This window comes from Aulonocara sp. 'chitande type north' Nkhata Bay, linkage group LG1, assembly GCF_057382095.1.
Source record: "Aulonocara sp. 'chitande type north' Nkhata Bay isolate Kocher_YH1m ecotype deep benthic linkage group LG1, A_spYH_male_GT1.1, whole genome shotgun sequence".
Lineage (NCBI taxonomy): Eukaryota > Metazoa > Chordata > Actinopteri > Cichliformes > Cichlidae > Aulonocara > Aulonocara sp. 'chitande type north' Nkhata Bay.
Genome location: NC_141344.1, coordinates 10,706,614 through 10,734,573, shown reverse-complemented (window position 1 = coordinate 10,734,573; position 27,960 = coordinate 10,706,614). Strand labels below are relative to the sequence as shown.

At 37.5% G+C, this 27,960-nt stretch overlaps 2 protein-coding genes across 5 annotated transcripts; one reads left to right on the top strand and one right to left on the bottom strand.

Annotated features, from left to right (window-relative positions):
* The first annotated feature begins 688 nt into the window (after positions 1–688).
* dpep2 (dipeptidase 2) lies at positions 689–8,803 on the top strand. Of its 2 annotated transcripts, none has more exons than XM_086265384.1 (11): positions 689–807; positions 1,265–1,412; positions 1,507–1,633; positions 1,744–1,873; positions 3,217–3,367; positions 3,835–3,904; positions 4,553–4,729; positions 5,733–5,817; positions 5,894–5,969; positions 6,978–7,113; positions 7,223–8,803. In XM_086265384.1, the coding sequence occupies exons 2-11, from the start codon at positions 1,267–1,269 to the stop codon at positions 7,424–7,426; spliced, it is 1,302 nt and encodes a 433-aa protein (XP_086121510.1). In that variant the 5' UTR covers positions 689–807; positions 1,265–1,266; the 3' UTR covers positions 7,427–8,803. The 2 variants fall into 2 exon arrangements, with proteins under 2 accessions (XP_086121510.1, XP_086121434.1); XM_086265308.1 differs by having other exon boundaries at positions 710–807; positions 1,229–1,412.
* Positions 8,259–27,296, bottom strand: slc12a4 (solute carrier family 12 member 4). 3 transcript variants are annotated; one of them, XM_086265055.1, is made up of 24 exons: positions 27,037–27,296; positions 19,274–19,371; positions 19,053–19,184; positions 18,568–18,714; positions 18,138–18,192; positions 17,785–17,915; positions 17,383–17,624; positions 16,911–17,125; positions 16,483–16,647; positions 16,027–16,125; positions 15,847–15,904; positions 15,540–15,714; positions 15,096–15,214; positions 14,785–14,883; positions 14,518–14,637; positions 13,611–13,715; positions 12,539–12,707; positions 11,658–11,853; positions 11,216–11,385; positions 10,815–10,946; positions 10,369–10,476; positions 10,057–10,244; positions 9,752–9,885; positions 8,259–9,646 (listed from the first exon to the last, which is right to left on the bottom strand). In XM_086265055.1, the coding sequence occupies exons 1-24, from the start codon at positions 27,170–27,172 to the stop codon at positions 9,555–9,557; spliced, it is 3,285 nt and encodes a 1,094-aa protein (XP_086121181.1). In that variant the 5' UTR covers positions 27,173–27,296; the 3' UTR covers positions 8,259–9,554. The 3 variants fall into 3 exon arrangements, with proteins under 3 accessions (XP_086121181.1, XP_086121249.1, XP_086121321.1); XM_086265123.1 differs by lacking the exon at positions 27,037–27,296 and adding an exon at positions 20,403–20,505; XM_086265195.1 differs by lacking the exon at positions 13,611–13,715.
* Between the last annotated feature and the right edge of the window lie 664 nt (positions 27,297–27,960).

Below are 27,960 nucleotides of genomic sequence, written 5' to 3'. Positions count from 1 at the left end.
AGTCTCTCGGCATGAAACTAAACTGTTCGCTAATTGTCACCTCTCTTCTTAATGCAGCTTAATTCAACTTTATCCCTCTGTGGTTACTACAGCTCTGCACATACACGGTACACTTCTTTTGCCTTCCTTAAGTTTCTTACTGACCTGGATAGTGTTAAACAATCTGGTCAAAAAGTCGACTACCCTCTCCAACCAACGTAAATTCTTTGCCAAATCAAACACATGGGTCATTAACAATGTGATCTACTATCTGGCCAGCAGATGGCAACTTCAAATGTTCAGGTTTTATCATGCTTTCAATTCGCAGTCGTCAATTTGTATTTCCAAATAAGGCGACGCAGTTTAGCAAATAAATGTATACTTAAAACGCCACATACTAGTTATGGAACCTACAGATACAACAGTATAGAATACGTAAAAAATGTGAAATACAGTTTTTGTAGTTTTTCCCTCACATCTTTATTTATTTGTTTGTTTTGCTTACCCGTTGATAGCAGGCTTTACCACTACCAAATTTGGAAGCTGCTATAAGTCAAAAGAGAAGCGACAGAACGAAGAAAAGCATGATTAAGGTCCTTGTAGAACCCGGTCCTGCAAAATGCAGTTCTTCTACAACATCAAGCGATAAATAATTTATATGAATTAGCAATTTTCCGATAGCACATGAATGCACCACACAGGCAGCTCTCCAGTTTTGTAAAGGTTTGCTCTACGTTTGTGTGGGGCGGAGAGCTGGAAAGTTGGTACAGTGTGTGCACAGTTGCTAAACAAAGTGGCCATACGGCTCATTTTTCAGCGACCTGGCTGGTAAGTATATTGTTTAAATTTTGCTGTTCCGCGCTGTCTATAGTTACAAATGGTTCATTATGAGCATGCACTAATTATCCCGAGCAATTACCTTTTTCATTATTCCACTTTCAAGCACGCTTAAATGGTACGTTGTTTTTGTATGCTATTTTAATGTGGACTTAAGTTTCAATTTAAAAAAAAAACAGACGATCCCAAAATACTTATTATATTTATCGGAGTTGCAGTTTAATGTATTCCAGAACTCATACATTCGATAAAAAGCAGGAAGTTTATTGCGACGATATTTAAAAGTGCCGCTATAATATTTCTGTAACAATCCAAGCTGCGCTGTGATCCTTTCAAAATAAATTACAGATCCAAAATATTCTTTGTGTGCACGTGTTGATCATTCACATGTTATTCTTCTTTGCCTTATCAGATAACTGTAACGCGTTGATGCGTGTTCTGTGTTCAGATATGCCTTCTTGGAAAAGTGAAAAACATGCTTCACACAGCTTCTGGATGCAGTTTATCGAAGCTCTGGTGGTTTTCTCTCTGTGTGCCAAAATATGTGGATGCTCTGACGTAGATGAATTGATGTCCACATATCCACTGATTGATGGGTAAAGTGTGCTTCATACATACAAGATACATAAATTATCATAAATTAAAATGTCCCTCAATTTTGTATCACCCACTATCCCATCTCTCTGTCAGTCACAATGACCTCGCTCTCCAGTTGAGGATTCGTCACAACAACTACCTAAGCCAAGTTGACCTCCGTAACCTCTCCAAAGTATCCACAGACATATCCCGTTTCAAAGCAGGGCATGTGCAGACACAGGTATTGCAATTTCACAAGTGTTCACAGCGCAATCTGGAAAAAAATCCATCTACATCTGAGATTTATTGGTTAGTAAAATGTGTCTAATGTTCTGTGATATGTTGTATCAGATGTTTGCTGTCTACGTACTGTGTGGTGCTCAGCAGAAGGATGCTGTGAGGCTTACTCTGGAACAAATAGATGTGGTGAGACGTATGTGCACTGAGTACCAGGAGTTTGAACTGGTCACATCTGTCCAGGGTATTGTATACTTTCTTAATAATAATAATTAACTATATTTCTATGGCACATTTCTAAACCAAAGTTATAAGGTGTTTCGCAGTATTTACACAAAACATTGGTTTAAAAACTATTCAAAATGCATGAAAACCCCTTGGTTTTAAGCTTGGACTGTGGAACATGTAGAAGTAATCGATTCTCTGATCTATTAGACGTTAGGACTTCTAAAATAGAAAGTGCAGCTTCACTGTGAAGTGATTTAAAAGTAATCAGTGGAAATCTTAAATTGAACTCTGTAGTGAAGCTAGTGTAAATCTGCAAGGACTGGAATGGCATGTTCATCTCACCAAGTGTTGGTGAGTAGTACTGCTGCTGTGTTTTATAGATGGTTCACTCCTCCAAACTTTTAGGCATGTAAACAGTGAGTTGCAGTAATCTAATCAGGGGGAAATGAGGGTGCAGATATAAGGTATGCCGTTATATTATTCATAAGTACTGGTCTGAGTTATGCAACAAATATTTCACAACACAAGACTAGTCTGGACTTTTGATATGCTGTTTGAAATTAAGTTGTTGATCAGAAATACTCCCCTAAACCTCCAGCAGATGATTTTAGGTCAGTGAGTCATTGTTCAAGGTCAGCAGGGCGACTATAAGAATAATCATCAGGACCAATAAGAAGAACAAGAACTTTAATTTTATCCCATCCTTAATGCCAGTAAAATAGGAATGAATGAAGTCTAGATTTTTGTGTTCTCCAGGATTAAATGACTCATTCTAACTGGCAGCCATTGACATAACAATGGTCAGATGCTTGTGTATAATTACAAATTACATAGCCAAGTGGTAACAAATGTAAACTAAACAAAATAGGCCCTTGGACTGAGTCGTGGGAGAAACTCGATGAGCTAAAATTAACCACAGTGATTCTAAATACTCTGTTTGATTGGATTAGAACTATTTGGGTGCAGTTCCACCTAACCCAAGCTCATTTCTGAGTCTGTTGAAGAGAAGGATGAGGTAATATGAACTGTAAAATTTCCAGGGTCCACACTCATTAAAATGTCATAAAGTGATTTCTGTAATGTGATGTTTTTCTAAAGCCAGATTGGAATAAATCAGATAAGAACTTCCTACTAACTACTTTCTCAAGAAATTTTGAAACTAGAGGTCATTTCCTTAATGTTTTTAGGTTACTAGATTACTGTTTTGAAATGTATCTTGTTTGTTTGTTTGTTTTTCTAAAATATGATGGTTACGTTAGCTTGCATTTCTGTAACCAGATGAAAAGTAGAACTGATAACTGAAGGTAATGATGTCCAATTATGTGTTTATGTGCTTTGTATGTGGGCCTGTCATTGCAGAGCTAAAAGATTCTAAGGACAAGGGTAAGATAGCCTGTTTAATAAGTATCGAAGGAGGCCACTCTATTGACAGCAGCCTTCCTGCCCTGCGGATGTTTTACCAGCTTGGAGTCCGCTCCATGGGTCTCACGCATTCTTGTAATACACCCTGGTAATAGGAAAAGACTTTATACAGCATATATTTTACAGTATATCTAGTACTTTGTATTTAAAAAGTCATATCTCGATCTTTTCTTAAATGATCATTTAAGCAATAAATTGGGTTTTGAATAGAATTTCTATTTTATCAAATACGTAGCATTGGCTCTGTAATGGTCTATTGCTACATAGCAACTTTAAAGCAGGAACTACTGAGCTACATTTAATCTAAGAAGTATTTGTTTATAGAATAGGAAAGATAGAAAGGTGAAACATATTTACATTTTCACCTCGACATCCTTTTCTTTTATGCAAATTAACCTATATATGTCCTCTCTCAGATATCTCACATTGACTATAGCTGTGGGTATCTGAAGCAGTTCCCTTCAGATACCCAAAGTAATTTTAAGTAATTACAAACAGGAGAAGAATAATTTGCAGCACTTGTGACATTAAAATACATATATTGTTTCTATGCAGGGCTGAATCATCCTCAACTTTTTACCCTGTATATAAGAGGGAGAATAACAGCCTGACATCCTTTGGGAAGGTAATTCTGAGTTTCAGTAACATTAGCCACAGCTGTATTTCATTATCTCACATTCCACAGAGTAGTATGTCAGCGTGCATGCCAGTTTTGCCTGACCCTTTTTCAGAAAGCATAAAACATATCAGTCCTTCCATACTGTATTGAAGAAATAAGAGAAATTCAGTTGTTGACATAAAACTGTATTAACTAAGTAACGATTATAACTATTATAAAACTACTATGCATTATTGTTGTTGTTATGTTTGCATTAATAGAGATTGTATAGTTATTGCAACTTGAGAACCTTCTGAATAAAATGAACCTCATTACTATTAGAATTTGGGAATACTGTGCATACTAAATCTTCTCCTGATAGGAAGCTGTGGAAAGAGAATCTCTGTTAACCCAAACTGGACTTTTCTCATTTAATAACTCCTTGTGTATTACTGGAATATGGTAATATATTATAGGCAGCTTATTTAAACATAGAAAACATCTTTATTACTCCTTTCCCATTCAGATCTCAGTCTCAACAGCAAAGTGCAGGGACACTCTTGATTGTTATCTGCATGAGTGTTTTCTAATAGTTTACATGTAACAACATCCTCTCCTCTGAATAAATGACTTCCTTCCTGATGCCACCAAAATGTTCTTAATTGTGTTTTTGAGGTCGTAGTCGAGGAGATGAACAGACTCGGAATGATAGTGGACCTCTCCCACACATCGTGGAACACATCCTTTGCTGTTCTGAGTCACTCTAAGGCTCCGGTTATTTTTAGCCATTCCTCTTCCTACTCCATATGTAACCACAGCCGCAATGTTCCTGACAATCTGCTACTTGAACTGGTGAGAAATACAACCTTAAAAGTAATTGCTTGCCTTCTTAACCGCTTGATTAAACAACTGTCTGATCAGTCACATTGATGACTGGCTCATTTTAATTGTGTCTCTTTATGTGTATATCTAAAGAAGAAAAACTGTCAGACAATTTTTGTAATGGTTAGGCTTTTTGTGTATCAACAGCATAAAACATTTATGAACAGATTTCCACCATTAGAAATTATTCAGTTTTCACCCACTAAGAGTTATTGATTTCAATCCTAAGGCTTTATTTGCACAATCAACTTAATGCATTTCTTCTGTCTTTATGTCGTTCTGTGTTCTCCATGATTTCCTCAGCCATCTTTAGCTCTTGCCATTTCCCCTTTACTTGCATACACAGACAGGCACCAGAACGTGATCTCACAGGATGAAATAAAAGTACTATAGTGAGGACCTATTAATGAGAATATCAGATTGTTTACCCTAACAATGATAGTCATTTTCCTCCCTCTACTTTAAAAAAAAAAAATGCTTATAGTGGTTAATGACAGGCTGATGATCAAGAATTCAAGCTGTGTGTAAGCCTACTGTCAACAGTGTCGGGGTAATTTCAGGCTCTTTATTTTTAAACTGAGAATATTCTTTTCTTCTATTTATTAATCAAGTTGAAAAATAAATAGTATCAATACTTACATTTTATCATAGCCACGAATTTGATATTTCCACGTGTTTTTTTTTTCTGTGTGATTACTCATACACATAAGCTCAGTAAATCATCATTTGAACAGGAAGAACTAGATAAAACAGTTCTAAAACCCTCTTGACTTCTAGTCTTATTGTTTTTCTTTTTGGGATCTGAGTGGCATCTCGATATGCCAGACATAATAATTTACACTATATGCAAATGAAATGATTAAACAATAACTTTTCTGTAGAGTGTACACATGCATAGATTATTTTAGTCTGTTTGGTGGCATTTAACCCTTTTCTCCACGCCTGGTAATGGCCCTGTGTGTTTTTGTTTCAGAAAAAGAACCAAGGGTTGATCATGGTGAATCTCCACAACACATTTGTTTCCTGCATAGATGAGGCTAACATCTCTCATGTGGCTGGTGAGCTGTCCATCTGGAATGGATGTGTTTGTATTTCTTATATCTCAGTTTATACATTATTCCACTATTTTTACAGACCATTTTGATTACATTAAGAAATTGATTGGAGCTGAATCAATAGGAATTGGAGGGGATTATGAAGGTGCTACAAGGTAAGAAATCAATTTGCAATAACCAGATAACACAAATTATTAGCTAAAGAGGTAACTGTTTGTTTGTAATTGTTGTGGTAAATGTTGCAAACAGAAAATCCATGCAAGTTACCTTAAATCTTCTTTATATTCTATAGTCATGATGAATGAAAAGCTTTTGAGACAAAACAAAGCTAATACTAATAGGCAACACGCTTGTCTGAGGCACTCTCCAGACAGATTATTTCAAAGGCCGTTGTTGAGCCAAATCAATTGTGTGGTTTTTGTTTGCTTGTCATATCAGCAATTTAGCTGTCCAGTTGTCAACAGACTGAAGTGGGTTAAAAATCAATAACTTTATACCTCTAATAGGCATAAATGGAGGCTGCTATGCTGCGGTAGATTTTCTGCAAGATGGTGGATATTAGGTTATTGCTATGCATACAGAGGGGTGACAAATTTAAGGAAAATCAGAATCAGAACTTTTAACCCCTACAGTGAGAGGATGCAGTGACTCTGTTGTGCTGCTGGGTGCAAAGTGCGCAAAGTCCTCTTAAACGGAATTGTCTTAAACAATCAGTATCAGGTAGTTTTGTGATGAAACAAAAGAAAAAAGAAAACAAAGCTCATTATTGAATACTGCAATTAATATAAAAATGCCATGAATCATACCCCATGTCTTTAACAGTGACCAAATTTCTTCATTGCCTTTTGGAGCTTTTGTTCCAGCCTGTTACAGCAAACTTTAAATAAAGGAATTTAATAAAGGTTAAAATTCTTCCTGACCCATTGACTTGGAGAGTCGATGCCAAGGCTCTTCTTGCAGAATTCTTCAGCCCAAAATCTTATTAGAACTGAGAATAAAACAAATCATGTTTCTGTGTTTACTTTTGTAATTCCACGTGTCAAAGGTATGAAACTAAATGTATTTAGCAACACCATAATTTTCAGAATGAGGGATCTGTTTCTACAATGGTTCGCCTAAAAACAATAATTTGAGAGTAATTTTGTTTTCATTTTGGTTAAAAGCTTCCCTCATGGGTTAGAGGATGTCTCAAAATACCCAGCCCTAATCCAGGAACTGCTGAGAAGAAACTGGACTGAGAATGAGCTGGCTGGTGTCCTTCGACGTAACTTCTTGCGTGTGTTTGAACAGGTTGAGAGGGTGAGCGAGAGAATACATTTATATAACGAGAATAGATGGTGAAAGATTCATGAGTTTAAGTATTTTATATGTTGGCATACTCTTATTTCCTTCCTTTATTTTCACCAAGGTCCGTGATCAGTTGAGTTCAAATCTACCAAGTGAGGTCCAGATTCCATTTGAAGAGGCACACAACCCATGCAGGCTAGTCCTTAGACGTCCAGACCCAAGAAGCCTGCCCTCAGATCAGTCCTCTGGAGCAGAAGGTGGATTACCTGGTCTGTTAATCCTTGCCACAGTTCTGGTGCTTTCCAGAATATTTTTGATTGAATGAATATTAACAATCTCAGTTCAGCCGTATCATTCTTTTGAAGTTGTATAGAAAGGAGTACACAGAAAGGAGTGTCACAGTGCTGCACATCAGTGGAGATTAGGAGGAATTTAATGACTTTAATGTCTAACCTCATTTTTGCTATAATTAAAATGCAAACTCCTGTACATACGTTAATCGATTAATTAAAAATTCAGAAGATGTCTGAAAGAGACCTCTTGGTTTTATCTTTTTTTTTTTTTTTTAATTCACTATTTATTTTGTTATTTAGTTGGCAGAACATTTTTTTCATGATGTCCATAGAAGATTACAAAATATAATAGAATGATAAACTTGATAAATATAACTTTAGAGATTATACTTTGTATCTAGGATTGACTAGGAAACAGCTTAGAAGCTGAGGTTGTCTACTTAAGTTTATAATGCTTCAAGCACTTTAACAAAGTTGTACAGAATATCAGTTTCAAAGCAAATATTTGTTCTATTTACTCTCATAGCATAAGACAATATTATGGTTTTACGTCATTCATGTAGCCTTGTTGCTCACAACCCAATGGCAATAAATTTGATAAATATCTGCTTTGGTGTGCTCACTTGAGGTGGTGATGTTGATCTTCGTGTAATCATAGGATTTGACTTGGTAGTTTTATTGCTTCTTAAAAACCTACAGTTATGAATGAAATAAAATACGACTCTATTAAAGTTCCTATTGAAGTAGTGGACTGTGCCAGAAATACAGTAACCAAAAAAAAGAGAAATAAAAACAAAAAAATACATATTTAGTTTGCTGCAATTAACAATGGTTTAAATAGCGTAAATAAATTTGAACCAGGAATGCTGTTCTGACATTGAGTGTTTAATAGTTGCACACTTGTCATACTTTCCATAAGACACACCCTTGCCTTTAAAAAAACTATTTAGTCAACACACAAAAAATATAGTCGTTCCAGACACTACACCCTGATCTAAAATACTGATTATCTTCAGTTTCTCAGGTAAAACATACACAAAACAAAGTCTAAAAACATATTCAGATTCTAGATTAGATTAATTTAAAGATGTAATCCTTGTAGAGTTTCAGTCTTAGTTGAATTAGTGATGCCTGTGGTAATATAAACTATTAGAAGCTACAAAATAGTGTGTGTGTGTGTGTGTGTGTGTGTGTGTGTGTGTGTGTGTGTGTGTGTGTGTGTGTGTGTGTATGTATGTATGTATAGTCTGAAAATTACAATTCAGTGCAAAAAAAAGAAGACTTCCACACTAATAGGTATAGATTTGATACAGATAGCCATTGTTTTATAGAATGGATTTAGAGTGGCAGTTAAAGAAAAGGTCAACTGTAAATAATGAGTAGATTTAAAAAAAAAAAAAAAAATTAAACCATAAGGATTCCAACTTTAAATTAAAGCATCTTTTTTTATAAACATGTAAGCTTATCAGTATACATGCAACAGTTTAAAGGTCATGTTCATGAACACTTTGACTCATATCTTAAAAAAATACAAATTCTTACTCTTTCCTCTTGCATTATAATGTCCATCATCCAGATTTACAATCTAGATTGTAAGCCACCTGTACAACACACAAAATATCCATCGCTTTGTTCGATACCCACAGTAACATTTTCTTTATTCTCATCGGGGAAATGTTTAGAAAATAAATAAATAAATATTTGTGTTTCCCTAAAATAATCAGAGAATTGTTTCAGAATAATAATCTGGCATCCTATTAATACTGTTCTAACAAAATGTGTAATACTCGGTACAATCCTGCCTATCAAATTGCCAAATATAGCTATAATATCATGTACAAGAGGTACAGAATCAGTACCTTAAAAAAATAAGAACAAATTCCCAAAAGTTTGTTTCTGACAAGTTTTGAAATAAAAGAGCATAAATGACAGCTTTCATTTATAAAAGAATGAACAAACAGGATGATATGTATTCAAAAGTGTCCCAATATTCTACAAGAATAGAATGAACCTCTTTTTATAATCAAAAGTCCATAAAAAAAATATCAAATTTATGCATCTACGCATAATTGTCTGCAGGCAAATTGGTTGCCACCTTTTGAACAGAGGTGGAATTTATTCTGATGAGGTCAGTGCCCTCGTATAGCAGCTCTTATTTAGTCATGAGTAGATAGTAATAACTTCCCGCCCTCCACCTCTCACCAGAAGCACCCTTTCCAAACCTTCAGTCAGCACCTCCAGAAACTCCATGTCTGAGGTACCGTTAAAGAAACTATACCAATTAGACAAAAACCTATACATTCTGTATACACACTACAACCCAAAACAGCATTTTTAATTTCAGTGGCAAAGGATACAGTTCTCATCTCCGTCTGTGTTTCGGGGTGGTCCTGGCATGTTGAGCAGTACTAATCGAGCATCATGGGATCTGTTTACTATTACTTCGTTCAGCTTCACAGCTGTATGCATTCTCCGCACATTGGACTGATCCCTGGAATGTAGCAATGGAGATAGTTTGATTTGTGCCTCTAAAAGGTTTTCACTCAGACACACAGAGAAGTAATAGATAAATTTTCAACGTGTGTGCTTTTAGTGGTTAAAAGTAAAATGGTTTAATCATTCCAGAAGAAGCTGAAGCTTAATCTGACTTAGTCGGACTCACGGTTTGAGGCTTATGAGCTCTCTAAAGTTCTCAGGTGCATTGTTTTTGTTCCTCCTCTCAGCCTCACACTTCTCTCGAGTCCATGTCATCTGAAGCTTCTCTGGAGGAGCTTCCACAATCTCCTCTTCTTCATCTGAGTACAGACTCCCCATACGCACCAAGGAGTGTCTGTCTTTAACAAGCTGAGCCTTGGGATTCCATAGGAGTCAAATGAGGTTTTATTTTGTCACTCTATTAAGCTTAAACTCGAAAAATGCATATATTTCACAAATATAACTTTCCGGAGTTTAACAAGGTTCAAAACAACCCTACCTCTCGCTGTCTTTCTGCACTGGAAAGCCTCATTTGCCTCAGCATTTGGGACCTCTGCTCCATCATTAATGTTCGTTCATAGGTGTATGCTGAAATGTCACTATCATGCTGGAATGACATTTGGGGAGCGGGGGAGTAATGTTAATGGTTATAGTAAATGAAACATAGGGAGTTTGGAGGTGCAAACGAATTCATTCATGGTGTTCTGTTATCTGAAATATTAAGTTAAGCACTAGTTTGTTCCAGCTTTTCATTTTTCTTCACGTACAGGTTGGTGGAGCCTTATAGTAAGCAACGAACTTGATGTTTTCAGTTTAACCTGACGTCATACACGACTGGTTTGAGATTTTTTGTTAAATGACCAAGTCACTAACATTTTTTTTTAATCCAAAGCATAAGAATTCCTTTTCTTTTTTTTCAAAATTAGTTGTATAAGTGGGACTCACCATCTCCACCACTTCCACCTCAGCTTCTATTCTCAGCTGATAAAGAAAAGTGGCCAGATCTTTCTTCATCTGGATGCTATTGTCATCCATCTGGGCTACAGTAAAGATGCGCATCTTGCACTTCCTCCAGACCTAAATTACAAATAAAGTCTTGAGATATCACAACGATAATATACTGTGCAATAAATAAATGATTAAAAAAGAAACCTCAGTTTTAAAGACAATTCCTAGAACAGCATATAAAGTCAAACTTAACAAAGGCGGGTTAAAGAAAAGGAGTTATTTAAGCAGATTATTATTAAATCGTGTTTTTGATGAAAAGTGAAACATTTAAGCTCAGAATTAACATGAATTTAAAAAAAAAAACAAACCCTCACATATATGTAATACTTTCATCTCACCTTATGCTGTTTAAGCAAGAAAGGCAGCAGCATTAACATCCCCCCATCATGGACAATCCACCACACATCAATGTTGCCATCTGTGAAACGTTCATGGTTGCTTGGATAGAAGGACACATTTTTGGGCACCATCAGGGCCAGCTGTGCAGCTGTCGTGCAGCGAACCGTGTCTGGGTTTGGATGAAAATGTGCAGGCTAAGATATTTACACAAATCACATAGTGTAAAAAGTATACTGGATACAGATAATGCAAACAAATGAGTGGCTGACTAGATATATCAATCCAACTGAAACCCATGGTTAAGCATCCACAAGGTATATTTACAAGTTAGACTAGCTTTATTATAGAGGTTTGTAGATTGTCTAAAACATAATCTGGGTAAGCAGCCATCACTGGGGACCCCGCTGAATTTGTGAGTTTTCATTTTCTTAAGATTCTTACTTATAAAAGTCTTCCAGGCTCGAGGGTCCTCACTCTGTCTCCAGCCATATGGCCATCCCATTACGACAGTGTTGTGCTTCATACCACCCAGACCACATGACTGGATCAAATGGACAATGCCCTCCCGTACCTTAGATGCAACCACAACCTGGCAGAAGCCTTTGACCCGCTCAATTTCCATCATATTCTTGATAGCCTGGGAGGGGAAGAAATATGTGGAAAGACTGAATAGTAGTTCTTTATAAAAAAAATTAAAAAAAAGTTTTACATTGGTAAACTACACATAGTAGACCTACATAATAATCACTGAAGAAAATAGATAATTAGTTATAGAAATGGAATCACAGATGACAGAGGATGATAATAAAGCTATTCATCAGATAAATTAAATGCATGTGTTTGCCTCCCTGCTCAGTATCCACAGTATCCATCCTAATGAAAAACATATGAATAACCTCAGCATTTAGTGAACAGAAGATGAGCGGTTTCAGTATTTTCTTGCAACATAGCCAACAGAAAACCTGGTTCTGTTGTTATATTCTCTGGGGGAGTCATACCAGTCATATCACATTAGGAAAAATCTTACAGCACTGCCCCTTATTTTGTCTGAAATGGCTCATTGGTCGTTAGACCGCTAACAACAAGCACTTTGCTGCCATACCCTTTGAATAACATCACAAAGGCATTAAAAAATAATGATAAAGCAATCACCGCTGAAGAAATGTGACATAAATTTCACAATTCACGCTGAAGCATTTCTATGCTTCATTGTGTTTTTCAAATTACAAAGGGTGTTCATTTGTAACAATCAGCCGCTTTCTCAGCAGCACAGTATAATAGAAAACAATAGAGTGCTCCATGCATCCCTTTCACGCGTCTACCTGCTCAGCTGCCTGCATTTCTCCATAGCTGTCCAGGAAGTTACCGTGGATAACAGAGCCCACAATGGTCAAGCCTTTTCCTGCTTTCAGCTGCGAGGCAAAGGTGAGCAGTCGGGGATATTTTACATGGAGGTCCTCATCTAGTTTCAACAGCACCAACAGTTGAGGTCTGCAATGCGGAAAGTCATAGATTATATGAGAATGCATCCTCTCCATTTGCAATGTACAAAGTAGTAAATAGCAAATGGAGAAATTCTAATTCAGTGCTGCAACTCTGACCAAAATAAGGACATCACGAATACGCTCATGACAATGAACTATGACTCACCATAAACAAGGAATGCTGAAAGAGTGGGCTGTGACTTTGTGCTTATTAATTACAAACTGTAGGATTGTTGTTTAACTACTGAAACACCAGTGTTCCAGTTATTTAGACCCATATCATATTTGTTTCAGTATGAATTAGGTCCTATTGAAATACTGAAGTCTTAGGACTGATTTCCACATTGACCAGAATTATTCAAAGTATTACGTGAATACCAAAAGTTTGCCCAGTTACCTAGATATTTTTGATTTTGCTTATTAGGCTATCATCTTTACATTTAATCTAACTATTGCCTTGATTGAATTGTTTTCTGCAGATAGTGACTTTTTTTTTCTCTTTCATTGTGACAGGAAGTTCAGACTTAGTGTGGCAATATCAGTGTGGCAATATCAGTGTGGCAAGCTAACTTACTGAAACTCCCAAGCAGTCACGCTATCAACTAAAAACAAGGGGGAAAAAAAAAATCTGACCAAAACTTCTATAACATTGGTTGTGCTACTTTAAACATAATACTCAATGAATATGTTGTGCTGTTACAAGGAACCAGTACCAATGTCAGCTATTTGCTTGTGGTCAGTAGATTGCAGGATGTTGGATGCTGCTTTGTTTATTGTGTGTACATTCTTATCATAAACACACATGTGGAAACTTTTATGTCCCAGCATGCAGCATGTTCCTCGAAAATGGGATCCAAATGTTAGTATCTAAAGAGAAACAGTCAACGCTGGTGTTGAAGTGTAGCTATACCTCCAGTTCTTTGTGTGTGGTGGTCCAGCCTCTAGTCTTAGTAGGGCATAGCGTGCAGCGCTAAGAGAAAGTCCTCTTATGCCATCTCCCCACTCCTTCTCTGCTCTGTTTTTGTTTAAGAGAGGAAAAAAGTCATAGTAATGCAAGACAGATTTTTAATTTAGCTTTTACTTAGCGTTTATTTATTTTATGCTTATTTATTCTATCCTGTTATTCTATTATTAATTTAGGATTTACCTAATATTTGTTTGATTTTATTCTTATTCATTTTTTAATCTTCTTATTCTATTTATATTTATATTGTATCCTGTTCTTATTTATTTTATCATTTTACCCTGTATATATTGTATTGCGTCATATCTCCAGTGTTTCCTCGGAGGGCGCTCTCTGCACCGGGGCTGTTATTGACCGTGGCTGCTGGGTCTCTGGGGTCCTCTCAGCCTGGTTGGGGGGCTCCTTGGCCTCCCTCCTGCTGTGTGCCCAGCCTGGAGGCTGCGGTCTGTGACCGGCTCCCGGTGCAGACGGCTCCCTGTTATAGTGTTTCCTCACTTGGCTCATGCGAGCCCAGCCCAATTTTTACTCTTTAAGTGTGCGCGTGTGTGTATGTGTGTGTGGGTGGGGGGATATATGTGTATTGAGAGTGTGGGGAGTGAGTTGGAGGGTGGGGTGGGCTGCTTTTAACTATGTAAAGCACTTTGTGCTACATTTTCTCTGTATGAAAAGTGCTTTATAAATAAAGATTGATTGATTGATTGATTGATTGAGATGAAATAATTAGTTGTCAAATGATATTTACTACTTGTATGCAAAGGTCACATGGAAAAACAACCACCACAACAAACCACATGAAAATTTATAGTTGCAGGATAGGAACATCAAAACAGTGTAAAGTGAATTCCAGACGTACCCCTGGTACTCAATGTACTTATAGATCATCCCAGCAATGCCCATGGCCACAATGGCATAGTACCAGGAGGAGATGAACATCAGAGCAAGGCACATACTCATGCCCAGGAATGACAGAGCCCTGTTAGTACGATACATAAAAGCTGAAATTATTTTTTGCATGATAACGTAGGTGCCACTGGTTCTCATGTGTCACCAATAAAACTATAAAGGGTGAAAAACTAGTAAAATTCATCATAAAACATAAATATACAACACATTTACTTACCAGTGGTAATATTTGAACCTTGGCCTCCAGTTTGGTGTGCGTAAAAGAGTTTGCACTGCACAGGCTAAGTTCACAAAGAGATAGCACATCAAGAAGAACCTGTTAAAAGGGCACAAAATAAAACATGTAAAGTAGATAATATAGTAGAGCACCACAGAGAGGAAATTTGATGCCTGAGATAAGTAAAGTGATAAAAGATTTTAACAAAAAGACAAAAGATATATTTGATGGCTCTGATGAAAGAGAAAGGCCTGTTTGTGGAATATATGCTCAATATTTTACAATACATAATATCATATATGTGAGCTTACATGGAAAGGATAGGAGCCACCATGTCCAGAGAGGCAATAAGGATCCCCAGCTCAGCGATAAGCCCAGTCAGCAGCAGTGCCCACGTAGGCTCCCCATTTGTCTTACCATGACCAAACACCTAAAAAAATAAAATAAAATTCAAATAGTTCGCATAAAGCAATGCAAATGTCTTCGTGCTTCATACTGTTTTATATTCAAACAATCCTGTAAATAAGATATTACCTGATGCAAATAAGTATTGGGAAGTTACCGCAATTATTCAAATATTTCAGGGGGAAAACAAAACAAAAACCCCAAAAGAAGGAAAAAAATGAAAATTGGATTAACCTATTTTCTTATTATACTGTATATGTACAGAGGCTATTTCTGTTTTGCAGAGTTGCTTTAATGTTTTTCCCCTACAGAAATAGCTGTTGAACCACATCAAAGCTGTGCTGTCCTACCCTCAGGAAGGGAATGATGTTGTCCTTTGCAATGGCTTGTAGAAGTCGTGGAGCTCCTGTGAGAGACTGCAGGCCTGCTCCAACAGTAGAGAAGAAGGAGCCAATAACAATGACCCATGGAGATGGCCAGGCAAGAGTTCCCACCACCAAATTTTTTTTAACTGCATCCCCAAACCTGCAAGTACAAGCTGATTGAATAAATATCTAACTACTATATGTATATTTATTTATTTCCAATTGTGAAACCTTACCATTTACAGTAAGTGTTGTAATAGTAAAGTCATTATAATTGCAAAAATAAACTTACTTGTCCCTAAGGACTACTCCTTCAATGCATGAGCCAAACAGGACCACAGAACTAAAATCTGATTACCATAAGTTAAGGATCTCGAAGTAAAACCAATGTGCATTGCATACCTGCTTTTCAGTCAACTTTAAATTGCAAAAATAAACATTGTGAGTTTGTATTCGCCAGAAGTGAGGATACAAACAAGTGAAGTGGTGGTAATGGCTAAGATAGTTCCCACAGGGATAGACTTCTGAGCATCTTTGAGATCACCAGATCTGTTGGAGCCTGCCATGATACCTGCAATAGGAATGGACCACAGATAAAAACAACACAAATTTTAAAACTGTTAAACAATGCCCCCTACTGTCTGTAGGGAGCATTGTGCCATCTCCACACAATTTGACTGTTCATGTGTTACTTTAGAAATGAGAACATGAAAGGTAGCATAAAATTACTAAATGCATATTAATGCTTTAAACTCTAAAGAACATTCATATAATCGCACACTCAAGCTATTGTCACAACCATGTCATGTTTGACGAATGTAATGTTTAAAAATGGGTTTCTACCTTTCCAGTAGGCTGACGTTAGTGTCATAAAAGCTGTATATCTTATTCTTAAAGTTAGATTGTCAGCTTTATCATACTGTCCTACCTGTGGCAGATGGAAAGAAGATCCCCACCAGAAGTGTGAATGATGTAGCAATATCTGCTGAGACATACATGCCAAAGTTCTCCAGAGCCCCATGGGCATTCACAGACTGTAGCCCCGCCTTCTCCAAGAGCTCTCCTTTCTCTAGGTAGTTTCCCCACATGTTGTCTATAGGATGAAAAAAAAGATAGATTTGATGTTTAGACAGAACTTAAAATTGGACTTTCATGAACTTCAACACCTCACTGCCATTGAAAAGAAAACTTCCTGATATCACATTTATCTCTTTGTAACGTAAGACTACATGAGATTACATTAAGAAAACACTAGGGCAGCTTGTTTTCTACTAACTTGTATGCTTCATGCCACCTCAAGGGCAGCCTACTCTTAAAATGCAGAATACCAAATACTAATACCTTGTCAGTTTTTACCTCTAATAATTCCACTGCCAAGTCCAGGGATGCCCTGTATCTCTGTCACATTGTTCTGGATAAAGTAGTCATCACAATGAGCACTGCTCATGTTCCCTGGTAGGCAAAACTTATCCCACAGCTGACTGGGCGCTGTGATGTTGCCCTTTATTATAGTTTTAGCACAGACGTCGAAGCGATCTCTGACCAAAGTCCTGTTGCCCAACATGCAGATCCTACAACAAGAACATGGACAAAAGATGAAAATATCAACGTTACACATCAGTATAACATAAAACATATCAGCTGCATTAGTATAACCATCTATTAAACTCATACTAATTTGGTCACCATTTCTTTTTTTTAGGAATGATTACCTCAAATTGACTTCAATAAGCCTGTTTAGGCATTTAACTAGTTTTTCTATTTTAGAAAAATAAAACATATTTCTCACCATGTTTTGTTAAGACATGTTTATTTTACTATGACTTACGGGAATTCGGGTGGATGAGTCACAGATTTGATTGCCCCAGCATAAATCGCGACAATTGAGATAATCACACAGGCCAGAAAAAGAGAGGCCAACTTGTTGACATATTTGACTCCTACAAAAACGACCACAGCCATCAGGCTGAGGCATAAAGAGCCATAAACTCTCATGTTGTTCAGCATGGCACTGTCACTCCTATGGGGCTCCGTGTCATGAAAGATGGCTGCCTGGGGAACCAGATATTTCTAGAAAGGAAAACAAATACAATAAAAATCATAGCAGGATATAAACCCTATACAGTATAAAACCCATAGTATGCAACTAATAAACCATATCTAGAACTATATTTTACTATACAAATGTGAGCTTGAATGCAACAGGAGAATATCATTTTGGCAAACTGACCAAGAAGATTTCGATGGCCCCCAGTATGTACATGGCAGAAGCAAAGGTAGTGCCCAAGTAGAAACACAGCCCCACAGCTCCTCCAAATTCAGGACCAAGTGAGCGTGAGATCATGAAGTAAGCTCCCCCAGCTATACACAAAAGACATCAACACAAAACTTCACTGGAAATTTCTCTCATTTTCTTTTTCTTTTTTGAGCACCCAGCAGATTATATAGCAAATGCCAATGTGCAATTTTAATTAACTGGCAAAATAATTTACACATATTTAAAACGGATAAAAAATAATATAGAATAAAATTAAAGAAACCTTTACACTGAACTGAAGAGAATAAAGACGTTCTAAGTGTTACCTGGAACAACTCCATTAGTAGCAATGGCACTCATAGATATGGCTGTCAGCATAGTCTAAAAAACAAAAGAGAAAAGAAAATAAACATATGCAGACACCACGGCAACTTTTCTTTCTTGGGTATAATGTTAACATCTGCAGATCTAACTGATAGCTAAGGAAAAGTCTTGGTATTCATCTAGTCCTACAAGGATCAGAATATGTAACTTAGAACATGCACAGTATTTGTTGAGACAAGACAGTGGGGGCATGGTGAGCAGAAAAAAACTGTTTAGTTTTGAATAATTGCTGCAGTTTTACGTAATCCAACATTTGAATTTGATTGACTGGTTTAGCAACAAAACATTGGCTAATGTCCCACACTGGTCGGAGAACTAAGCAGGTTTTATTTTGTGTGTATATCTGGGTATAGTGTGCTTGTGCATACTAACACATGAACAGCACATAAGGACAATCAAGAGGGACTGTACGATGCCAGCCATCCCGACAATCCATGTCAGTCGGAGAAAGAGAATAACACCAAAGATGTTCTGGAGACACGGTAAGTAGACTCCCATCAGAGTGCCCATGTTGGGAGACTGAGAGGTGGGGGGGAGAGAGAGAGAGAGAGAGAGTATTGAGCATGACATTTCAGGAAACAAGTGTATTGATCATTAGTATTGATTGATGTACTTTTTAAAGGTCATTCAATCATGTTATCAGCTCGTTGCATGTATCCAGGTCTTACACAGCCACAGTCTAAATGCAGAGTGTAGAAAGGCATTAGCAATCAATCAGCAAGCCTTAATAACATGGACAAAGTGGCAGGGAGAGAACCACCAGAGGAGTATAATGTTTCCAAACCTCAAAAGACAGAGTGTACGGATTTTTAAAACAGTGAAGCACAGTGTTCCCTTGCTCTGCCCCGACTACTGACCTTGGGGGTCTTCCTACGTGACGCCTCAGCACTCTCCTCCTCTTCATGCTCTTTGGCGCCCTGGGTGATGTTGGTGTAGTTGACCAAGCGACTGAGCAGAGAGGAAACCTTCGGCCGGATGTCCAGCTCTTCCTGAAAGAAGACAGGACATGAAGTTAATCTCAGCAGATTGATTTTAATCTATAATCTGATAGAAATTCTGCACAGTAAAAATAATAAACCTCAAACAATGCCAGGTTCCTGTCATAGAAGTCATTCTTCTTGCTAGCAGCATCAGAACTGTTAAGGAACGGACTGTCTTCTTTATGGTTGCCATGTCCTGTTAGAGAAAAGGGATAGAAAAGTAAATAAAAACATAATGAAAACAAAGATGTGGAAAACCAGCAGTTTAGTTTAGGCCTACCAAATGTTTTTCTGGACAGTAAATATGGCAAACATTATTCTCATTTACATAAGCAAAGCTAATGACTGATTCACTAATATGAGGTATGGTTCCCAAAATGTTTGTAAAGGCTGAAACAATATTGTAGCATCATTACAGCATCTTGTGATGGTAAAGTCGAGCACTTCTTTAACAAAAAATAAATGAAAGCTATATGTAAAATGGACAAAAGACAATGGCTCAGTGAGTCTCAAATCCCATAAAAAGTCATCGATGGATTTACACCAAAACAGACATCAACACTTCAAAGAAAGAACACCTGATGGATTTTTTTTAATTAATAATTATCTGAACTATATAAAATATGTGACATTATTACAGAGGAAAAACATTATCAACACTATTGTTTGTACAGGAGCAAAAAATGAAAACAAAAAGAAACAAATAGTAATTCAATTTTTTTTATTCCATAGCAATTCTTCTTCGCATTTAACTGTCACTGCTAATTTTAATTGAAACATCTTAACAGCGTTCACGAAGCAGTAATCTTTAGAAAGACAATTCATTCAGCAAAATTGCAATGAAAGGCCAAAAGCAGCACAAGACCAGGTGATAAATAGGATTATAATTAGTTTCACTCTCATTAATGTTTGCGTTTGAGGAAGAGAATCAAACAGAGACAAGCACAGCGCCTGGGGCAATTACTGCACGCAAAGCAGCTCTGCTAACTTTATCACACACACACATTCACACTCATAGGCATAAACACATCTCATTACCTAGAAATTACCTAACCTTGGATTATTGGAGCATGTAAACTTTAACAGCGGCATCTTAAAACCCAAATGAATCCTGCAGCAAAAACCCAGCCAATGTACCAAGTGGACATGAAATAGAAAAGTATTCTCAACTGTGCAGAAAATACCAGCAAGTGAGTTGGCTGAACTTCCATGCTGGTCCTTACTCACCTGTGTTCTGCGTCCCACTGCTGCTAACAGCGCTATCAGCGAGCATACTTATGCACTTATGCACTGTTTGTGCAGTGTGCAGCAGCGTATGCTATGTTCTGCTATCCAGGACACTCGGTCACCCAGGGTGAATACTCATTCAGGGGCCTAATCTAACACATGGCGTACAGTGAGGAGGGGTAAGAGGTGGGGAGTGGAGAAAACAGGGATAATTTACTGACTCATACACACCACTTACACACATATGTAAGACACAAGCCTTCTCACAGGAATATAAAGGCTGGGTTGGATTCACGGTATCACCTTAAAGAGCAGTCTTATATTTTCTGCATTTCTAAAATGTGCTCATGATCATTCTGGATATATCTGTATGCAAAATCACATTTCGGTGCTCCCAGGCTGCAGCAAAAAGCAACACAATATAAAAGATAAGCATACATGCAAAAACCTGTTATTGAAAACCATCCATTGCAAATTCTCAGTAACAAGATAATATGAAACTTGACATTTCTCTTTACAAAAGAAACCTTGATCTTTGAAAGTTTAAGGCCAAATTCACGTGAAACCCCTATCTATAGCTGGAATGCAAGGATGACTAGGGGGCAATAAGAGGAAAAAAAAAAAACTATCTCAATACTGCCATCTAGTGTTGTCTTGATGTTTGGTTTGCCATGAGATGTTCAGTTGCTTCCTGGCAAGAACTGTGACTCGGCCATGCTGAATGCTCTGCATAATAACCAAAGAGCTAAAACATCAAATAGTTAAGCGTGCAACTCTTTCCTTTTTGGGAAGGCAACATAAATCTGACTTTAACAATGAGCCAAGGAGACAGAAGGGGTTTCTTGTTAATAACCTCACATTAAATGTCTAATCTAAAAGATTAAAGATTAACTGGCCTGTTATGAAGGCAAACTGTAGTCCTGCTGTGAGCACAGAGCAGCAGAGGCTTTACTGCATGTGCTAACTTGTCATCTGTGCTCCCTGCAAAACAGCTCACAGCTACAGCTAGAAGATTTAAAACTTCACTGTGGGAATAACACAGTTTATAGAAGTAAAAATATATAAAAGTCAACTATCTATTTATCTATCTATCTACGAAAAAATGTGTAAATAGATAAAAAACAACAACAAATCTATTTACCAGCAGTGATAGCAAAGCTGATACAGTTTTGACGTTCTGAGTTCCACTATAGAAAAGCCATCACGGGGCAGTCGGTACAACACTGTTACAACCACTCCAAAAATTTTAGACATCTGTAGTTCAGACAACAATGAAGGCTGAGTTCCAAGATAGATGTAGTGCATCTCATTGGTACGGTATAATATTAGTATACTACTAGCTAGAAGCTTCACAGCTAATATGATCCCATTGCAAAATTGTTTTAAACAATCTTAAGTACTTTAACTCATTATTTCAGCGATGACAGTTTGTATGAAAATTGTGGCGACTGAAAGTGATGGTGGCTCTGATGTTTGAAAAAGTCAGCATAAGGTGCGTTTTGCATGTTAAGAACATCCAGTTAGAAGCATTTGACTAACGTATAATTGTATTCATTTGAAAATCATACTATGTTATATGACTGACAATGGTGATATCCATGTAGAGATTTCCAAAACAACAGAAACTATCTGGCTACTTCCACTTTAACAATTTAGCTCATGTCAAACACAACATGCAATAAAATCTGTCTGTTGTGTATTAGCATTTCAAAGTTCTAAACAAAACCAAAGTTCAAGTTTATTTATGATGTTATACACTCATCAAATCTCACAAAACATGTTTGAGATATCTCACAAAATATTAAAATCCATCAGTGTTATTATGATATTTTTATTATTATTATTTTTACTAACACTATTACTATGATATAGTGATAGTAATATATAAAATGAACTTATTCCATTAAATAAAAACAAAATAAATAATAATAAACATGAGTATGGCATTACTAATATTCCTCAGGGTTAGTTTTACATTGACAAGTTAAAATACAGGGCGAAAGGCTAAGAATAAGTGAGTGAGTGAGTGAGTGAGTGAGTGAGTGAGTGAGTGAGTGTGTGTGTGTGTGTGTGTGTCTAGCAACGTTTATCTACTTTGTAAAGCTGATTAGACATGGAAAACAATATTGTGGTCTATTAGCTTCTTAGGATTTGAAAAAGCCTCTTTGCTAAACTTCCTCTTTAATAAATATTTAAGACTTAACACTGGGCGAGAGACTTAAGTCCTAGCTTAGTCCATGAAGTAAGTTGGCAATGATATTGTACTAATGACAACTGAATACACCATCTGCAAACAGCTCACTCTTTCCCCCTCTGTGTGTATGTGCGTGTGTGAGTGTGTTTGCTTTTATATAACAAATTTATACAAAGCAAATATTGATGTGTCTATTCTACAGGGTTGTGCAAAGAGGATACAAATGCTGCGTGGCAGCAATACAAATAGTTAAAAGGTAAACTTGTTCTATGTTGTGCACTCAGTATGCTCTCTCACTACACATGATGGCACGTATGGCATGTGTACTGCACAAGTCTTCCACACTGGTGCAAGAAGTCACTTTCGGCTGCTCACTTGCCACAAGAGGTCCCCATAGCGGTTAGATTCACATGTTTGAATTGGCAGAGTTTTACAGATTCCCTGACAACCCCAAAGGGCATTTGTATCTCCAGCTGGAATCAAACTAGCAACCTTTTACTTGTGAATGTGTTAATCATTACTTCATTAGAGGCAATACAAGAGCAAAACAACAGGTCTACATGGTCTACATAAATGCTTAAACTCAAAGTAATATCAACCATAAACTCAAGGACACAAGACTTTTCAGCAGAACATTTTTAGTCAGCTTTCTTCTTGTTATAGTGTCTTGCTACCATCATTTTCCAAAATAAGCAATGCAAGCTCCCCTGAGAGTTTGAAAGCTATGGTAACTCAGCCAACCAGTTCTGGTCCAAATGTGCCCATTGTAGGTAGTTATTAACTAGATCTAGACCATTTTTATCTATGCAACAGTAGTTCTTCTATGCAATCAAATGACACAGGCCAGCCTTTTGCACATCACTGAGCCTCTGGTATCAAGGACCCTACTGCACGGTGTCGGAAATTCCACTTTCCTCATTGTCTTAGCCTTTGGCAAGAAATCATGTAAGCAAAGCAATGCTATTACAGCAAGGTTTGTTGTAATGACAGTATTTCATGGCGAGTACAATCTGACCAGAGCAGAGGAATGTTAACCTGCTGAGACTTACAGCCAAACATATTAACTCTGATGTGTGCTAATGATGAGAAAAGGGTGGTTGCTCAGTCTGATTACCTCAGGGGGTCGTAAAAGGTTTATCATACAATGGATTTCCAAAAACACACCAATAAAATAAATGGGCATGCCAGTGTGTCTGAAGTATTTGATAAACAAATTAACTGTAAAATGTAGTGAGCACAGGGAAAACATCTGCTGTGTCTTTACGAAGTGGTTTAAGTTGTGTTTTCTGTAAGTAGAGTGAATACTTGTGAATGCTTGTTTAGTGTGAAAGGTCGCACAATCTCCCTAGAATGCTAAAAAGTATGCTGCAATGGGGTAAAAGATCAAAATACTAAATATATATTTCTTAGTACCTTCAGTACTTGCACAACAAGTACAGAAGGTTTTGTTTTTGTTTTTAATCTGAACAGTACTGAAGTACAGCTGTACTGAAGTATGAGATCCTCAACATAAGCTAGGAAGGTGGAACATTCGGAGGTGGGGGTTCAAGCTAGCACTGTTGTCACTTTCATGCAAACCAGCAGATAGAACAAAGATGGCTGACGATGGCAAGATAGCTGCATTGCATGAAATTATCCATTAATCAGGGTATGACCGTCTATGTCACCAGTGACAAAATGTATTACAAGTACTTGAACTCAGACATGTTGCTTGGAAAGGTGTGTGTGTGTGTGTGTGTGTGACATTGTGTTTTAACTCTGTCACTAGCTCTATATTTCCACTCCATCCAAGTATGTTTATCTTTTATATCAGAGTGCCACCTATAGTCACCTGAAAAAGAAAACCTTTCAGAGAATTCTTTGCAATTTCTCTATGAAAAATTAACACCCTTCATGATTCCATAGACAGGACAGACATAAATAGAGAGTAAGTAGCAGCCAGGTGCTCTTAATTAAATGATCATTAGCAAGCATGAGCACCTCTTTAAAAGGCAACATTTTGACAGTATGCTGACCTGTAGCATTCAGGTGTGGCTTAACAATGCCACAATCTTCCCAGGAGTGGACATCCTATTAAACTCACTCAAAGTTCAAACCATGGAATGCTCAATTCCCCAACAATCCAGGGACTACATCTCAGAGGCTACAGGCTAAATGCCAATGTTCAAGGCAGTGCAATCAAAAAAAGACTGAACTGAAAGACTTGTTTGGAATAGTTTCCAAAAACAAAAAAAGTACATGTTAGCAGTTTTGGTGCTCTTCTTCAACTGAATAAAACGACTTTCCTTTGGACAGTCTACCTTTCCAGTGACTAATGCTTGGTAAATGGCCTGTATTTGTCTAGCGCTTTGGTCCATATTAGATCATGCAGCAGGACAATTATCTCAAGCACATCAGCATATTGACAACAGAATTGTTGGAAAAAACAAAAGCATTTAGGTGTTGCAATGCCCCAGTCAAAGTCCAGACTTTAGCTTGATTACAATACTGTGACTGGGCCTTAAGAGAGGTGTACGTAAACAAACTTACACAAACTACAATGACCTAAAGCAATATTTTAAAGCTCAGTGGGCAAAGAATCATAGAATGTAAACCCACAGCAGAAGAATTCTGTTATTTCAGGGTCTCAACTACAGCAACATAATGACTGCACAGTTTGTCCTGTAAGCTGAACAGAGCTGAATTCAGAGCCTTAAACAGACTTTGCACTGTGTCACTTCCTCCGTGCTGCATTCGTCATACTGTAGCAGACATATACAGCATGTAACACTGCCAGGCACACCACTCCCAGGATGAAATCATCCAGATCATGCCCCCATTTCTTAAACTGTTTACCACAGACTACTTTCCAGTTTTTTCTTCTGTCTAAATATGGATGAATGGAAAGATAATATGGAGAAGAAATTAATATGTATGTAGCTAGAATTACTTCATATTATACATATTCCAATCTTAATTACTAAAACACATTTCTTTTGATTATCATTTTCATAAATACTTAAGTATGGTATGATGCTTTAAAAACATACATGTTAAAGAAAAGCAATGCTATAAAACCTCAGTCAACTTGAGTAGCTAAAGAGAGTTTAATTTCTACATCTGATTAACTGAAAAACAATAGGACATTTTGCTGTTCTAATCATTTAGTAGTTTCACATCCTTCTCCTCCTTCTCATCATGTTTGGCATAGTCATCCATGCTGCCTTCTGAAATTTTTAATGGTTGTTGCTTTTTTTTCGCACTTCAGGAAGCTTCTTTTGTGGGTTAGAGAGAATTATGACAGCAGGAAGACAAGGTTAAACAGCAAAAGCCTTGTGGGAAATACAAAAAAACTTCAGAGTTATTTCAAGACAACTTGTGCCATTTTTTCAACTCTAATGGGTGGCTTCCATATATTCCAGAAGTATACGAGCCAGGAGCTGCATCAACATGTGCTGAGATTTCTTATTGTTTTGCTTCAAATATCAGTCAACTGGAGACTTTGGCTCACTGAAGCATGTGTAATCTCATCTGCATCATGGAAAATGTTTTACTCACACATGCACTCCCACATTTTTGGACAAACACAGCCGAACATATTTTTAAAAAAACTAAACAGTGGCTGCACTAGAATAAATAAACTAACACAGTCACATAGTAAGAAATGTACAGTGCTGCTTGTGGTTTGTGCAGCCTTCTGGGCTTTTAGTAAAGGCAGGGTGCCCCTTTGAAGGCCACACCCCATGTGTCTCTTTTATTTAAAACAAATAAGTTCCTGCTCGTAACTGGCAATGCAAACTGGCAATGCAAACTGGCAATGCTCTCACATAATCCTACCCAAAGGCTACAAACTCAGAGCTTCTCCCTGTCTTTTCTTTCAGAGTATGGTTCCACTCTTTCTATCATGATCCAGTGCAGAAAACAGCTTGGACTGAAAAGTGGGGAGGGAGGAATCTGCTTGTGTTTTGTTTAGCAGCTGATCTATGAAAGAAAATACTCCTCTGGTACAAAAAGAGCTCCATCTTTTGTGCGAGGAAGCACTTGAGGCCTTTCTTGTTGCCGGAGTACAGGCCCCACTCACACACCACCATCCCCTTTGTTTCTTCCCACCACAGTCCTCACCCCTTTCATTGTTTCCCTTTGTTACTCATCTGTCCCTGAGTTTATGTTAAAAGACTTGCTGATGGAGGGAAAAAGCAGCTCCAATGTGATAAATGTTTCTCTAATTTGACCCTAATATCAAAAACAGACTGCAGGAATACTGCTTTCTGGCAATGGAGAATTGCCATGGTAACCATTCAACCAGCTGTTCAGAAGGCTCTCTCGGGAGGAAACAAATCTCAACAAATATCGTGTCCAGCTAATGAATTATCACTTTAGGGACACACTTCTTTGAACTATAGAACTTAAAAAGTCCCTTTGTTCAAAAGTTGAGAATTGCGTAAAAGTTATTAGACTTACCATCAGAGCTGACAGTATCTTGATGATCAGGGTAGTCCTGTCCAGTATCCCTGTAATCAACCCAGTTAATCCCCTCTAAGCTGTCGTAGCTAGCCTGAACTTGATCTTTCACTGGTACGACCGTGAAGTGAGGCATGTTTTCATCACTCTTTTCGGTGTCTCTTGCTCAAACACAACTTAGAGGGCTAGCAGTTGGGCAGCTTCAGCTCAACTCCCACTAATGGCAGCTACATTCCACTACACTGCGCTCACTTCCTCTGAAGGGTATTATCATACTCTCCGCCCACAGGCCAGCCTTCGCTGATTTTTCTTCTTCTTCTTTGGTTTTGGTGTGAACTGTAAGGTTCAGCTGTAAGGGGTGTGACACTCACCCATATGCCCAAACTCCAAATAAAAGTAATAATCTGTTGGGCACAGCTATTGTTAAAGAGTTACCGAGTCATACATAGCGTGAGAGAGTGCAGGTTCCCCCCCTTCTGGTCTCCGTGTATCATAATGACATCTAACAGAGTGGTCCTTGTCTGTTCAAGGTTCAGACAGGCAGTCCTCTGTGTAAGCAAGCTTTTCCTAAAACACACAGAGAGCAACGTGGCAGTTTGGAAAATAATCAATGTTGGTGAAGTGGAACCACAGGCCTAAAGACGGAGTGGGAAAAAAGCATTTATCAGTGTAAGATGGAAGAAAAAAAAAACTTACTCTAGGGCCCCATGGTAAACAGGGGGACAGTTAGATGTTATTTTAGGATTTGAAGCTAGAGCTTTTTTAAGATTTAAGGGAGATGTTTTTAAAACTAACATTTGTAAAATAACCAATTAACTGAGTGAAATAATTATTAACTGAGTGAAATTAATTGTATGTTAATGGAATATGATGGTCAGCAGCTGTTGAAGCTGCGTGGGTAGCCTCTGCAATGAACTGCAGTAG

Bases quoted from the DNA above. Each gene is read 5' to 3' on its own strand.
- slc12a4 (XM_086265055.1), bottom strand. From the start codon at position 27,172: ATGCCTCACTTCACGGTCGTACCAGTGAAAGATCAAGTTCAGGCTAGC. The intron at 19,185-19,273 runs GTTTATTATTTT...GTCTTCTTTCAG, and splicing joins GGAACCTGGCATTGTTTGAG to GAAGAGCTGGACATCCGGCC. The intron at 15,905-16,026 runs GTATCCTCACTT...TATGGTAATCAG, and splicing joins TACCACCACTTCACTTGTTT to ATTTTAGTTCTGTGGTCCTG.
- dpep2 (XM_086265308.1), top strand. From the start codon at position 1,246: ATGCGTGTTCTGTGTTCAGATATGCCTTCTTGGAAAAGTGAAAAACAT. The intron at 3,368-3,834 runs GTAATAGGAAAA...GTTTCTATGCAG, and splicing joins CATTCTTGTAATACACCCTG to GGCTGAATCATCCTCAACTT. The intron at 5,970-6,977 runs GTAAGAAATCAA...TTTGGTTAAAAG, and splicing joins GATTATGAAGGTGCTACAAG to CTTCCCTCATGGGTTAGAGG.